This window comes from Hipposideros armiger, unplaced genomic scaffold (assembly GCF_001890085.2).
Source record: "Hipposideros armiger isolate ML-2016 unplaced genomic scaffold, ASM189008v1 scaffold_44, whole genome shotgun sequence".
NCBI lineage: Eukaryota > Metazoa > Chordata > Mammalia > Chiroptera > Hipposideridae > Hipposideros > Hipposideros armiger.
Window position 1 is genome coordinate 2,560,099 of NW_017731394.1, and position 15,977 is coordinate 2,576,075.

Sequence of the window (15,977 nt, forward strand, 5' to 3'; positions counted from 1 at the left end):
ACATCTGAAATTTCCACGATCATATATCCACCCATTGTATGTAGTTCATTGGTAAAAAAAATCAAACTTAAAAGTTGAGAACTTTTAATTTGAAGGTGATGGCATATTTATATACAAAGGTCTTTAAAGATAAATCTTAGCATCTGAGGGGAAAATAATTTATTCTATTTTATTTCAATGACAAACTAGTCAATGGCTTATTAATATTTTACTTTCAACATGGCTCTTTAAAGACACAGACTTTGTCAAAATTCTTATTCTTAGAAAGACATTATAGCATAGCGTTTCAGGGCCCAGGCTTTTAAATCGAAAGACCAAGGATCTAGGTTCTGACATTTAGCTAAGTTTTCAACTTTAGGCAAGCTCCTCCACCTGTTAGGCATAAGGTTCTTTATATTTAAAATGGGGGGTAATAAAGTTTTCATCATGACGTTGTGACGATTAAATGATATAGTCTGGCAAACAACTAGCAACGTCTAACACATAATAGACACTGAAAAAAGGGAAATTGCTAATCCAACGGGGAGCCTAAAAGGCTCACCTTTTTTGCAGTGGATTTTAGACTATTAAGAACTTGTCAATATTTCGTTTTTCTGTGTTTTTTTTTTTAGGCACATTTTTCTGAACATATAATCCGTGATAAAGAAAAAAATAATTTAACATTTGAGAGTAAGATTACTTGTTAAGCCTTAATTGCAGACTAGTGTTGGCATTTATTCCAAATTCCTATCAATCTTCCAGTTGCAAACAATACTAACATTAGGGTATGTCAAAACCTCATTGTGCACAGAGGAATTCAACCCAGGATTTTTGACTTTTTAAAGAACCGAGAGCAAATTTCTAGAGTTCAAAGCCCCACCCAGCAGGGCGTAACCGTTCCTTCAGGAAAACTGGCAGGATATCAACAGCCGCGTTCTCACCCCCGGGGAGCCGGTAAAACGCTGATAACCACAAGCGAGAGTCAAGCCTTGTCTGCAGGGCCGGCTTGGGTTTATTATCCCTGGGTTTGAGGTCAAGGGGGCGTGGCTTCTCGCTTCTTCACTCGGCTCTCCAGCCTTTCCCAGTCCTCGCGCCCCGCCTCCCTCCTGGAGCTCCTGCTCCTCACCGCTCTGCTCCTCACCCCTCCACTCTCGTCCTTATTTGGCTTTAATCCCATCCTGCCTGGCGCTCGAGCGGCCAATGAGGAGGTGGTCCTCCCGAAGGGGCGGGACCAAAGGCGGAGCTGATTGGCCGACTCTGAAGTCGCCTTCTTCAGCTCCGGGTTTGTAGAAACGTTGTCCTGCTGAGTGTGGAGACGCGTCAGAGTAGGCTGCCTGCAAAGTTCTGCGACACCAGTCGGACACCATGGCGGACAACCGGGATCCAGCCAGCGACCAGATGAAGCTTTGGAAGGAGCAGCGGGCTGCGCAGGTACACCCTGCGCTCTCGGAAAAATAGGAGCCCGCGAGTAACGGCCTTCAGCGCGGCGAAGTTCCGGGGGGCTGTACCATTGATGACGGGCGGAGGGTGGGGGTGGGGTGAGGAGCTGCTTTTCGTTCCAGATGGAGTTATATTCTCGGGGGTGAGGGGTGGTTGGGGGTGAGGGGAGAGGGTTCTGGGGCGGGGGGCAACTGGCCTGCAGGATTTGGCGCGAGTGGTTGGTTGGTGCATGTTGTCGCATGTGCTGTGCGCGGGTGGTTGGCCCCGAATTTTGCACTTTTGCCAGCTGGGACAGAGGTCGCAGTTTGAGGAAGCAATGGAGGCGTCGTGGAGAAAGAGGCAGAGAGCTGCAGCTGCAAGAAAGGAAATGAGGGGAAAAGTGGGAACAGGCTCTTCTTTGACCTTACTCAAACAGTAACTACAAGCATTCATATTTGCGGGGTGCCATGGGATTAGGGGCATCATCTCGATGTCCCTAGCACCGATCGCGGTGACTGATACGGTACTAAGTACGCACAGCATTAAACGACTAAGTAAAACAATTTTTATATCATTATTTCATTTGCACTGAAAAACATCAAGCCTAGCATTTTAGAGCTAGAAGTGATATTAGGGATTAATATATTTATTCACACCTGTTGTTTGAGTGCCCGCCTGTGCTGGGCACTGTGCTGGAGAGAGGTGTACAAATTTCAATGAGGCCAGAACTGTGACATTGAGAGCTCAAAGTCTAGTCTGGGAGACAAGACATAAACAGATGATTACAGTCTATTGTGGTGAGGGCTCATATAGGTTGCCTGTAAAAGGAGTGACCGACTTACTTTGCCTAACAGGCTTCCCCAAAGCAGGTGACATCTGAACAAGAGCTTTAAAGATGAGTGAGATTTCAGCCCAGTGTGGGTGGACGGGACATTCCTGGCCTGTACCCAGGGGTGCAGAGTCTTAAAGGGCATCTTTGAGGAGGTTGGATTAGATGAGAGCCCATCTGGCCTGAGTCTTCCTTTATCAAAATGGCCCAGAGAGTCTAAGGGATGTGCCCAATTCCCTGGGCAGCTGGTTAATAGCAGAGGGAGGACTAGAATTGTGCTTTTCCTCATCTTGTCTTTTGCTCTTTTTCAAAACCGGGTTAGTATACATGAAATGAGGTATTCATGCTTAGTGCCCATGGATTACTTTCTTTTGTAACCATTGATTTTTGTACTTGTTTTGTTTAACGCTTCTTTCATTTGGCAAAAATGTTTTAAGACTAAAAAGATGTTTTAAGATTCATGTGGTTACGTGCATCTATAGTTTTCTTTTTTTTTTTTTCCTTTTTCTTATTGCTGAGTAGTTTTCCATTGTATAAATATACCACCATTTGTTTATCCTGCTGCTGGCCACCTGGGCTGTTTCCAGTGTTTGGCTATATTGTGAATAAAGCTGCTATGAAAAGTCTTATATGAGTCTTTTTGTGTATATATACTTTCATTTCTCTTAGGCAATACCTAGGAGTAGAATTGCTGGGTCATAGGGTATGTGAATGTTCTGTGATAAACTGCTAAGCCTTTTTCCAAAGTGGTTGTACATTTTACACTTCCATCATCAGTATATGAGAGTTCCAATTGCTCCACATCCTGTCAGATTTTGATTTTGTCAGTCTTTTAATTTTAGCTGTTGTGGTGGGTGTGAGGTGATATGTCATGGCAGTTTTAATTTTCATTGTTCTGATGATCAGTGGTACTGCACATCATTTTATGTGCTTATTGACTATTAGTATATGTTCCTTGGAAGCATCTGCTTTTTTTTTTTTGTTTGTTTGTTTAAACATTTTATTGGGGAATTGGGGGGAGGGTAACAGCGTTGGGGAATCGGGGAAGGGTAACAGACAGGTAGACAAATTGCTGTTTTGTTCTTCAGTCTAGTTGTGGAGGAGGTCGCTTCAGTGGCCCATGTTGGTATGATCATTGCGCTCTTCCTTGGTGAGGCAGATCAGTTGCCGGTCGTTGGTCGGCCGCTCACAATGGCTCCTGGTAGCTCACACTGGCTACCAGCCTCTCACGCTGGCTGCCAGCCATCACGTAGCTCACGGCAGCCCAGCTCCAGGTCGAGCTGTTGTTCATCATCTTAGCTGTAGAGGGTGAGCGTCACTGGCCCTCAATGTGGGATCCGAACCACAGCCCTGCTGCTCAGAGCTGGTGCTCCCAAGCGAGCTCTTAACCAGCTGAGCCACTCGGCCGGCCCAGGAAGCATCTGTTTTAAAACTTTTGTTCTTTAAAAAACTGGATTGTCTGTTACAGAAATTTTTAAATGTAAAGAAAATACTAAATAAACTCTGATATACTTGTAAAAAAATCAACAACTGGATTGTCTTTTTATTTTTGATTCATAGTCAATATTTTAAGGTACATCATGTGTGGGCCAAGTGTTGTAGATAATAGATCTCAAAATATATAGTGGTATAAACATATAAGAAATTTATTTCTCTCTTACATGATGAGCCAGACTGATTTGAGGTTTAAAAGAGGAGTGAATACCCTGTTGCTCACAGTTATTGAGGTCTCCAGGCTGAAGGAGGCTGTCCCTTTGTTAACACATGGGTTTTAAGGTTGCCCTGGGCATCATTTTCCAGCCACAGAAGGTTATGAGCCTTGGAGGAGTGTGTGTGTGTGTGTGTGGGGGGGGAAGGTTTAGGGTCCAGGCTGGAAGTGGGTCACTTCTCACATTCCATTGGCTAGAACGCTGTCACATGGTCACACCTAACTGTGAGGGAGGCTGGGAAATGTAGCCTACCTTTGTGTCCAGGTAGCTGACAACACTACATTATCCAAACCATACATTCCATGTTTGTTGAAAATCTATCCAGCCATTGTCTTGTGATGTGGTGAATGGCAAACAGATATAATCTCTTTGTAAAGGTTATTTCCCTTTTACTTTCTGACATTAAAATATTCTTTCTGTTAGAAAATTATGACAGTGATGGATGGTATGTTTTTTAAGAATCTCCCCTTGCTTGGGAAACGCTTTTACAATACATAAATGGGCAGCTATGTATCAGTATCCTGCCTCTCACTCCCCAAGTTGTTTTGACTTTTACTGGGCTGTGAGAGCTTTAAGTTTTGGAACTGCTATCGGAGAGCACCATGTTGTCTCCTCTTCCCTCAAGACCCAGATGCAGAACGCCAAGCAGGGTGTATCATCCTTTGGAACCAGAGTGTCTGCCAATGTGAATTTATTGGGCGTCTCCTCCTGTGGTCAGATTTTGTTGCTGACGAATGAACTTGTAGCTTTGTACATTTTATTAAGCGAGCATTGCATCTGATATGTTCATAGGTATGACTCGGATCTTCTTAAAGATCTTTACTTCCCTTTTTCTCAAAATACATCGAGGGGAAGGAGGTGATTCTCCAAGTAATCACTTTGGATGGAACCTAAATGGGAACTGTTGCTCACTGCCTAGAATGCCACGGGCTCTTCCTTTGGGATACTTAGGCTTAATTGGTGACCTTGGATTCCTCAAAAATTGGAGAATTTGAGTATTTCAAGCCTTACCTTTTAGAACAGCTCCCTTTTTACCTGGGAGAGAGGTTGGGTCTTAGTGCATCCTTTCCTGTCAATGAATCATAAGACAGAGTCTGTGAGGGTCTATTTATTTTTAAAGGTACTTGATGATAACCATATTGATGTAATATTACCAACATTTGGGATGGAGACAGGGTGACTGATAACTCCCTGTGCACATGGTTTTGTTTGAACTACTTAGGAATGGAATTGCTGGGCCGTAATGTGGGGGAGGGGGGAGGCATACCTTAGGAATAGTGGAATAAAAAATTTTAAGCTTTCATTTCTATTCGCCAATATCTAGACCACTCCATATTTTACCCCAGGTAAGAAAAAAAAGGGCTGATTGCAAAATATAAGAAAAGCAACTATATGTTTTTGTTTATTTTCTTTTCATTTTTGGTCTGTATTTTCTTTCTGAGTACTGTGACTACTGTAGTTTCTGTTGCAAAAAGTAAAGGAATTTTTTACATTTGCGGATCAATTATTCTTCATTTTTTGAGTGTTTCTTTCTCTCTCCCTCTTATTCTGTACTTTTTTTTTTAAATTGAATGACCCTGCCAATTCTCAGTGCTACCAGACTTAAAAAGCAGTTTTAAGACAGAAAACCTCTTTTACAATGGCTGTTATTCTGTGCATTTTAAAGATTTTATTTTTGATAGGATATTTCTAAATGTTTGCTAATTATTGAAAACCACTAGCAATGTTTTGATCATTTCTTGTTGGAAACACTGACAGTTCACCAAGAAGAGAGGAAAAAAATATGTGTAACTATAGTAGTCCCCCCTTATCCCTGGGGTATATGTTCTAAGTCCCCCAGTGCATGCTTGAAACCGCAGATAGTACTGAACCCTATATATACTATGCTTTTTCCTATGCATAGACACCTTTGATAAAGTTTAATTCATAAATTAGGCACAATAAGAGATTAACAACTAACGGGCTGGCCGAGTGGCTTAGTTGGTTAAGAGCTCGCTCAAGAGTGTGAGCTCTGAGCAACAGTGGTTCTATTCCTGGCCCGAGCTGAGCTGCTGCTGAGCTGCCAACAGGTGGCAGAATGGCTCAGCTAAAATTAAAAAAAAAAAAAAAGATTAACAACTAATAATGAAGAACAGTTATTTATAACAATATACTATGATAAAAGTTATATGAATGTGTTCTCTCTCTCAAAATACCTGGAATTTTTCATTCAATATTTTCAGACTGCAGTTGACTGCTGGTACCTGAAATACCAGAAAGTGAAACTGCGGATAAGTGGAGACTACCCTACTTGCAAGAATGGCCCTTGGCTGGTTCTGGACTTGGATTTGGGGAGGCTGCCTACCATCCTAACTGATAAGAATGGCTCGCTGTGCCTAAGGTGTTTGCACAAACAATGCAGTGTATGCTGAACACCTGCTTTTCTTCTGGGGGTGAGAGGGTGCCTCCATGATCAGCCCCCAGTGCAAACCCTGGGCACTGAGTCTAATGAGCTTCCCTGCTAGACAATATTTAACAACATAGCCACAGCTCGTTGCTGGGGGGAATTCAGCATGTCCTGTGTCCCTCCACTGGGAGAGGACTCCTGGAAGCTTGCCCTGGTTTCTTCTGGCCTTTTCTTCCTTGCTGATTTTGCTTTGTATCAAAATGCTGTGATGACATGACTGAGTATGACTCGATGCTGAGTTCTGTGCGTCCTCTTAGTGAATCATTGAACCTGGGGCTGGTCTTGGGGAACTACTGACACTGTCTCCTTTTTAAGACTTGGTTCAAATCCATATCTGAATAAGGATCACACATTGCATTGGTTGATATGTCTCTTAAGCCTCTATTTTTTTTTACAGTGGTTATAAACAAAGTTTATAGTGGTTTTGTTTGATCAGGTGAATCAGAGAAGGGTCAAGCTTTATAGTCAGACAGGATCCAAATTGTGGTTTGACCACTTGGACAGATTATTTCACTGCCCTCCCCTTTGGTTTCCCAATATTTAAAATGGGATACAAATTTTTACTTGAAGGATTGTTGTGAGGACTCATTTGTGGAATACATGTGTGTAAATTAATACATGCTGACTATCCAATCCACAGAATGTGGGCAGCATTTGTTAGATGTATTGTTTTAACCCTCCGTTGGGTGCAATTCATCTACTAGATGCGTGTATGACATTTATTTATTTAAATTGAAAATGAATGAAAATAGTGTGTAAGCATGCTTATTATTTATTCAGAATGAAATTTTAATTTGCCACAAAGTAAAAACAGTATACGTTTATTACATAAATTCAGTATAAACTTTGCCTATTTCTGTGCAGTACACCTGCCAGATATAGCAGCCCTATAAATGCTTTCATTTCAACATGGTCTGCACATTTTGCCTCTCTCTCATGAGAGTATTGTGACCAAATTTTTACAATACACTCATTTGTATGCTGAACGATGATGTCCAATATTTCCTTATTTATGAAACAGTTCCAACATTCAGGATTAGTTTTGGCCTGTGTTGCAGAACCCACGACACCTGGTGAACACACTAAAATATTTTGTGGTCTGTTTTTTACACTCTGTGACAATTTTTTTTTCCATTTGGTTATTTTACCTTTCCCAATAAAATATTCATCTATTTCTTCGTTACTACTTTCTTGATCACTTTCTGAAGGAGAACTTTCTTGCTCAGTGTCAGAATTTTGGTCTTGTTCTTCAAGTTGATCTTCACCGTCTGTGTCACTTTCGTCTTCAAATTCAAGTTCATTTTCATCATTATTAGACTCCATCAACATCTGTAGCAATATCTCAGCATCTTTCGGGTCATCTGGATTATAAAATCTTTGAGGTTGAGCCATTTTAGAAGGTAAAACCTACAAAGGAAAAATATTACCCTAAAGATGCGCAGTGAATCTGTCAGATTAATTAGAAAATAAAATACCTAATTACTAAGTTTCAATAAAAAACTATACTTACAAACTCTTTTTGGAATGTCTGAAAGGGTAGTACTATACAAAAAAATCTGTTGAGAAAATACAAAAAATATCTCAAGTAGGCACAACAAATCTGTGAGATTAAAGACGCCGCTATGAAATACGTCTTTACTAAGTCACAAACGCGACTGGCGATTGGTTACGGTAGAGGGGGAAGACATGGAAGCGATGAGTCACGATACTGAAGTTAACCGTTAGATACTTGAAAATTTGTGTGCAGTGAATCTGTGAGATTAGTTGAGCCCGATGGAGGGTTAAGAGGCCTTATATATAGTCTTTGGGTTTTAAGAGTCAGTCTTAACTCTTTGAGTTAACTCAGCTTGGGTTCACATTCTGGTTCTGCCCGTTTTTTTTTTTTTTTTTCGTTAAGATTTTTATTGGGGAATTGGGGGGATGGGAACAGTGCTGGGGAATTGGGGGAAGGGGAACAGACAAGTTGCTGTCGTTTTGTTCTTCAATCTAGTTGTGGAGGATGTTGCTTCACTGGCCCAAGTTGGCACCATCATTGCGTCATTGCGCTCTTCTCTGGCGAGGCAGGTCAGTCGCTGGTTTCTGGACAGCCGCTCACTGTGGCTGCTGGCCGCTCATGCTGGCTGCTGGCTACATAAAGTAGCCCATGGCAATCCACTGCCACAGGGACTGCAGCCCACGCCGTCGCCAGCGACTCACAGCAGCCCAGCTCCAGGTTGAGCTGTTGTTCAGCATCTTAGCTGTAGAGGGCAGTGTCACTGGCCCTCATATGTGGGATCCGAACCGGGGCCCTCTGGCATCCCAAGCGAGTTCTTAACCATCGCGCCACTCGGCCGACCCTGGTTCTGCCCCTTTCTAGGTAGGTGACCTTGAGGAAGTTGTATAACCTCTCTGTGCCTCATTTATGCTTCTGTATGTAAGTACTAATAATAGAACTTACTTTAGGGAAGTGGATTAAATGTGATAACCTCAGTAAAGAGCATAGACAAATGCCTGCATAGCAAGCTATGATTGTTGTTTTGAGGTTTGAATGTGTCTAATAAGTAAGACTTCATACACACATCCCATTTTCAAGCTGAGAGAGAATAAAGGAGTCAGCGGGGTGGATGGGTTGAGATCAAAACTGACCTTTATTGCTGGTAGAGGCTTGATTGGACAATGTGGTTTAGCAGTTTTGGCTGAGAGGGCTTGGTGAGATTGCCCCCTAGTTGAATTTATACTCTGCCTTTAAGCAGCTCTGGAGATTCCCAGACCTCCCCCTCCCCCGGGGGCAGGGGGAGCAGGAAAAATGCCTGCTGCCTGTGGCCTGGACTGCTGGCTTCTAAAGAGGCAAGTGGAGGCCCCTGTGCAGGCCTGGGTCTTTTCCGCAAACTCTCCTCTCAGAGAAATTTCTCCCCTTCTCCGGATCTTGGCAGGAGGGCTGGAGCACTGCCACCCCCCCCTACGCCCCCCAAAAAATTGAGAGCCAGGGTAGACTTTGGTTTAATGTACATGGATGTGCTCATTGTAGGTACTTGATGAGTCTTTGTTTAGTAAATGTAGAGTGTTGGGAAGTAATTTGCTAGAAAATATCAGGTATGTGCTGTATTGATCTGTGAGAATGTGAAGCTTTCATTTGACTCCTTTGGGATTCAAAGTTAGGGATTGGTTGTAGCACTCTTTTTCAATTTAAAAACAGAACGTGATGTTTAGTAAGCTCTTGGAACTTGTGTGAGCAGAGGGCACTCACTGATCAGTGGTAAGTATGTTGATAAAATATTGGGTTGTCGGAAAAGTCATGATGCACTTTTGCAATGAAAAACAGAAAAAATACGTCATGACTTTTCTGACAACCCAATATTTCACCAGAGAAAGCCAACCTTACTCCTCCCAGGAAAATTTCTATATTCATGCTTTAACCTGAGTGAAAAAATAAAAAGAGCAAAGCCAAAATGGAATTTAACTTTGAGTCCCTACTTGTTTCATGGTGCTAGTTTTTAGCCAAACCAAAGTACTTTGCCAATTTCCGCAGCAGTTTTCATAACAAGTTTTTCTAAACATGTTTGATCAGAATTTGAAGTTTGAAATTCAGATATTTCCCTTTTATTTTTTTGGAGGGGGGATGTGGGGAGAGGGATTGGCTGTTGCTGCTTTCTCCTACTGAAATAATCTTTCTTGACCATTTCATGTTGGTCCAAAGTGTAATTTCTCACCTGTTGAATCCACAAGAATTTGTTGTGTGCGCTTGTTGATAACTGAGCATCATATAAGGTGTCAGGGATAGAGATGTAAAAGGAATATACACTGTCTAAGGAGGAAAAACAGTGAGGTAAATAGGCAATTATAATATTTTGTTCTGTGGGGCACAAAAAGAAAGAAATCAGTGAGCGCCCTGCAGTCCAATTCAAATTCCTGCACTGGGTGGGAGGGAGGCCCATTGGTGGCAAAATTCCAGCATTCCCACTCTAGGATTCCATGACTCAGTGTCTTCAGGTGAGGCCATCTCATTCTTTAGCTCTTCACTTATTCATTCATCCAGCTACTCTGCAACTGCCTCCTTTGGGCACCGTTTTTATTTTTGACCTTATCACCTTGACCTGGTCTTGAGGAGGGGACACGTGATGTGGTCTCATCTCTTTTCTTAACAGCAGCCTTTTCCCTGTTTTAGGGATGAAGGGATGTACATAAATGACATTCTGATCTATTTGCCTTTTTCCTTTTACTGTGCATCTTGGTATTCTTTCTTATACTCTTCACATTTTTGCACTGTCACTTTATTTTTTTTTTAGGTTTCCTTTATTGGCTTGTTCAGATGATGAAAAGACTCATTATTTTAATTGTGGATCATCCAAAAGCTTTAGGGCAGTGGTTCTAAATCCTGGCTTCACTTAGGAATCACCTGGGGAGTTCAAAAAATAAAAATAAAAAATAAATCCCAGTGCCCAAGCCTTACCCAGACTAATTATTGTATATAGAAATTTCTAGGAGGATGACCCAGGCTTCAGTATGCTTTAAAAAGCCCCCCAGGTGATTCCAGTGACAGCCAAGGTTGAAAAATCAAGGTTTTAGGTTTACACTGAAGATGAAGTTACACAGTTTTACTCACTTTTTCTGATTCATTTTCTGCTTTAAATTTTCAATGGAAGTACACAGTGTCACAAGTATATCTCCCAGAGAGTGGCGTGATTGGGTGGTAACTGCTGACTGGACCCTTAAACTTTTGTACAGTTTGGAAGGGTTTGCTGCTGGATGGGAAAGGGGTAGGGTGAGAGAGTGTGGATGGAGCCTACATGTCTGTCATCGTTTCTAGAAAGTAAGACCCAAAAATGGTTTGCTTCTGCTATCAGGTCACTTTCTCACAGCCCAGCGAAGTGGTAGCATATATGTGCCTGGTATGTGGCTTGCATTTTGCACACATTTAGCTCTTTTAACCCATGTCCTAACTCTGGGAGGTAGTTATTTTTTGTCCATTCTGCAGATGCAAAATTGAAACTCAGAAGTAATGAGTAACTTGCTAGTAGCTACACATCTGGTAGTTGGCAGAGCTGGAGTTGGACCCCTGCTCTGTGATGCCAACACTGGTGATTTCTCCATAGTGCCACGTTGACCTCTTCCCATTCCATTGTGCAGAGAATTCTAGTGAGTAAGTTTCAGTACATTTTCCTACAGAGCTCATGGCCCTTTTATAGTTTTTTTTAAGTGATTCTCCTTCCCCCAAATATTCCCTTCTAGAGAAGAGACAGGTATTGACTTTATTTTAACATTCAGGACAGATGTGCATGAGAGTCAAAGTTATATACTCCACTCCGGGTTTGTGGAAACTCTGAGCATAATGCCTTTCTGGGTATGTGAAGTTGGTACCGTTGACTTTTGTCAGTAGACCTTTTTGAGTCATTCTCCCTGGATGGAGGTGCCTTAGCTTTGCTTCACCCACACATCTGCCTAATTTCCCAGTGACCAGGGGAAGACATTGGAGAGGCAGTTGTCTGTGGTCAAAAGTAGAGTTGATGACCATGGAACAAGATGAAGCTAAGAGCTGCCTGGGATCTTGCGGAGCTTAAAAAAACGCTGCTTCTGCCCTAGAGAAGGGACAGCTGAGAGGCTTGTGATGTAACTGAAATTGGAGAATTGAGTGGATTAAAACGAATTCTTTTTATTTATTTATTTATTTATTTTTAATGGGGGGATGGGAACAGTGCTGGGGAATTGGAGGAAGGGGGACAGACAAGTTGCTGTCGTTTTGTTCTTCAGCCTAGTTGTGGAGGACGTTGCTTCACTGGCCCAAGTTGGCACCATCATTGCGCTCTTCCCGGGCGAGGCAGATCAGTCACCGGCTTCTGGACGGCCGCTCACTGCGGCTGCTGGCCGCTCACGCTGGCTGCTGGCTACACACGGTAGCCCATGGCAACCCAGTGCCACAGGGACTGCAGCCCATGCCGTCGCCGGCGACTCACAGCAGCCCAGCTCCAGGTTGAGCCGTTGTTCAGCATCTTAGCTGTAGAGGGCAGTGTCACTGGCCCTCATATGTGGGATCCGAACCGGGGCCCTCTGGCATCCCAAGCGAGTTCTTAACCATCGCGCCACTCGGCCGGCCCAAAACTAATTCTTTATCACAGTAAAATAACCTATCCCATTTCAGACATTTGACATCTTTAGAAAATTAATACTATATACATCCATTGACTTTTTTTTTAATTGAAAAGAGATCGCAAAAGGCAGGTGTATACTGTTTGAGAGAAATGAATGTATTGTACAGGGTGACCCACTTGATTATCTATAGCAGTAATAAAGCATTTATGAGCTCTGAATAAAGCGTTAACTAGCATGGCTTCTACAGAGACCGTCTTCTCTCCATGAGTTTGGACATTCAGTGTGAAGCACATATCTCTTTTTGGGGATTCCCATCTGGGGGTGGCCTGTGTGGAGCCTGGTGGCCCTATCTAGAGCAGGAACCTAGCAGGCTGGCAGGTTATTGATTCATCTTATGTTCTTCAGAGCAGTTTTCTTAGCAGATTGGTGTTGAGGTTTACCAAGGGCTTCTGAGACCTGACCATAAATCTCAGACAATGGTATATCTTGTATTTCAGTACTTTGGACATAGGAAATTTAGAAAGACTTTGGGAAGAAGGTATAAAAATCGCAAAACCATGTACCTATGACAATGTAAATTAATGGTTTTTTTGGTACTGACTCTCCTGCACTTTTTTTCCTTTCATGTTCACTTAGCGCCCTGATGTCCTCACCACTGGGGCCGGCAATCCAATAGGAGACAAATTGAATATTATGACAGTAGGGCCCCGTGGGCCCTTTGTTGTTCAGGATGTGGTTTTCACCGATGAAATGGCTCACTTTGACCGGGAGAGAATTCCTGAGAGAGTTGTGCATGCTAAAGGAGCAGGTGAGAACCATGTCCATTTGTTGTAAAAGGATTGTTTCATAAGAGCTGGGTTAAAAATTATTTCTCAGAAGGTTGGAGATCCTTTAATAGGAGTGCTAAATCACCATTCCTGGGAGGAAGGAAAAAATGTCCATCACAAGAGGAATTAGTAATTAAGTGATGGTTATTTCCCTGGATTGAACAGTATATATATATATATATATATATATATATATATATATATATATATATATATAATTCTTTATTTCACTAAAAATAAAAGTAATCTTCCTTTTCTTCCATTCTGCAGTTTAGTGAAGAAATAAGAATATGGATATTCAGACACAGACATACTGTAACTGTAACTAGATTTTGATGGTGCATTAACTGTGCAAAATTGAAGATGCTTGTGTTAGGGTGGTGGGTTTGTGGTGATTTTTCCTTCTTGTCCTAAAGTTCTATAAAACTTTTCTCTTGCTTTTATTACAGAAACAAAAGATGGATTGGTATTTAAAGGATAGCTAAAAACTCAGGAAAAGTAAAGCCCAATAGAAAGAAAGAAAAAGTTTTTCTCTGAGCTGCTTACTTGGACTCCTAATGAGGACTTCCTGACTCCTTTGTTTCCTCTTCTATCTTCTCCAGCTTTTTTTGCATGGCTTTCCCATGATGACTTGGGTATTTTTTTTAGTGTGTTGTTTGGCTCTGTGGTGTCCTTCCTAAATGTTTATTCTTTCTTTCTCTGTGTATTCTTTTCTCCTCCTAGGTCCTACCTGTACTTCAAGGTCCTCTTAGGCCCTGTGTCATTGGGTCAACCTTGAGTAGTGACTTCCAGCCCCACTTGTCTTCTCCACTTGGCTCTAGCTGCAAAGCACTCAGTTTAGCACTGAATGATAAGAGGGCTTTGCATTTTACTCTCCTCATTTTGTGCTTTGACATCTCCCCTTCCCCTATCATATTGGAAGCTTCCAAAAGCCAGTGCTAACCATCAGTTTCTCTTGTCACCCAGATACCTATTGAGGGTTTGATTGACTGAGTGATGGTCTCATGATGAGGATTTCTGTGTTTTTCTCGTTAGGGGCTTTTGGCTATTTTGAGGTCACGCACGACATTACCAGATACTCCAAGGCAAAGGTGTTTGAGCATGTTGGAAAGAGGACTCCCATTGCAGTTCGATTCTCCACGGTTGGTAGGTCAGCCCTTTTGCATGGCTGGTATTGCTTAACTCAACCCTGTAACTTATTTGGGGGCACTTATAACTTAATTTCAAGAAAACCTTATCAGAAGATAAAAAATAAGCAGTCCTCCAAATGATAGCCAGGTTTTACAGTAGAAAAAATATTTTGAAACATGTAGGAAGTTACTTATAATTCTTTTGTTGAGGTCTTAGGAAATCACACTTAGGTAGAGGCCACCTCTGCAATTCTGTGATGTTTGGAAGGAACTTTCCTACAAGTGGTAGCCTCAAACGGAAGTGTGGATTGGGGCTCTTATTAAAAAATAAGATAACAGCTGCCCTTTATTGAGAATGAGCTCTGTGCCATCTATGGTTAGGTGCTTTAGAGACATTAACCATAAACTAATCCGTATATTTATGTTGCAAAGTGGGATTCTTTCTATTTCAGACAGGTTAAGTGATTTTTCTTATGTAACAGAGCTAGTAAGAGTTAGATCTATCATACTACACTCAACACACCATAATGTTGTGATTCTGTTTCTATTTCAGTCTGTGTGCATTTAAAAAAATACTTCGAAATGCCCAAATAAACAAAATTAAGAATAAGAACCAATATTTTAACTCATTTTCTTAAAATATTAACCTCATAATTTTGATAACTCATTTATTCTCTTTGTTCACTATCTTAATCTTTATAATTGTTCTCATCCCTTGTCTTAATGACCTGTGAGAACAAAGCTATCTTATGATGTTAAATTGACAGTCTTTTCAGTTGTTATTACATATATAGGCATACCTCAGAGATATTGTGGCTTTGGCTCTAGACCACTGCAATAAAGAGAGTATTGAAAAGAAGTGAGTCGTAATCATTTTTTGGGTGGAGAGTCTTGCTTTAATTTGTAAAAAACACAACATCTGTGGTGCGCAATAAAGTGAAGCGCAATAAAATGAGGTCTGCCTATACTCTCTTATTACTCTTAATTCTTTTGTTTATTTTGTAGACCAATTTAGCTGGTGGGTGGGCGAAATAATAACCTCCAGGCACTTAAATACCTAATTTACTTCTAAGAAATGCATTGGAAAGGTTAGACCTTAATGTTTTTTTATGACTTTAGGCTTCTTGGATGCAAAATACTCTGGCTTATGCTTCATTTTGCCCATATGAATCTTTTAGCTGGAGAATCAGGCTCAGCTGACACAGTTCGTGACCCTCGTGGGTTTGCAGTGAAATTTTACACAGAGGATGGTAATTGGGATCTTGTTGGGAATAACACCCCCATTTTCTTCATCAGGGATGCCATACTGGTAGGTGATAAAGTATTTTGTACTCTACAAATGCTTGTTGATTGAAATTGATTTCAAATGCTCTGTATAGATTGCCATTTGAGGGGAAGCCCTGGGAAAGGCAGAAAGAAGAGAATTTGGGTTGGCTGGATTGCTTTTTTTTAAAGATTTTTATTGGGGAATTGGGGGGATAGGAACAGCACTGGGGAATTGGGGGAAGGGGAACAGACAAGTTGCTGTTGTTTTGTTCTTCAGTCTAGTTGTGGAGGACGTTGCTTCACTGG

The 15,977-nt window shown here is 41.6% G+C and overlaps 1 protein-coding gene across 1 annotated transcript in view; it reads left to right on the forward strand.

Annotated features, from left to right (window-relative positions):
• The first annotated feature begins 1,230 nt into the window (after positions 1-1,230).
• CAT (catalase) overlaps positions 1,231-15,977 on the forward strand; it is a 33,842-nt gene continuing 19,095 nt past the window's right edge. The window contains exons 1-4 of the mRNA XM_019639537.1: positions 1,231-1,410; positions 13,085-13,256; positions 14,311-14,421; positions 15,584-15,714. Of these exons, the coding sequence (XP_019495082.1) occupies positions 1,345-1,410; positions 13,085-13,256; positions 14,311-14,421; positions 15,584-15,714 (480 nt within the window). The 5' untranslated portion in view covers positions 1,231-1,344. The remainder of the gene's footprint in view (positions 1,411-13,084; positions 13,257-14,310; positions 14,422-15,583; positions 15,715-15,977) is intronic.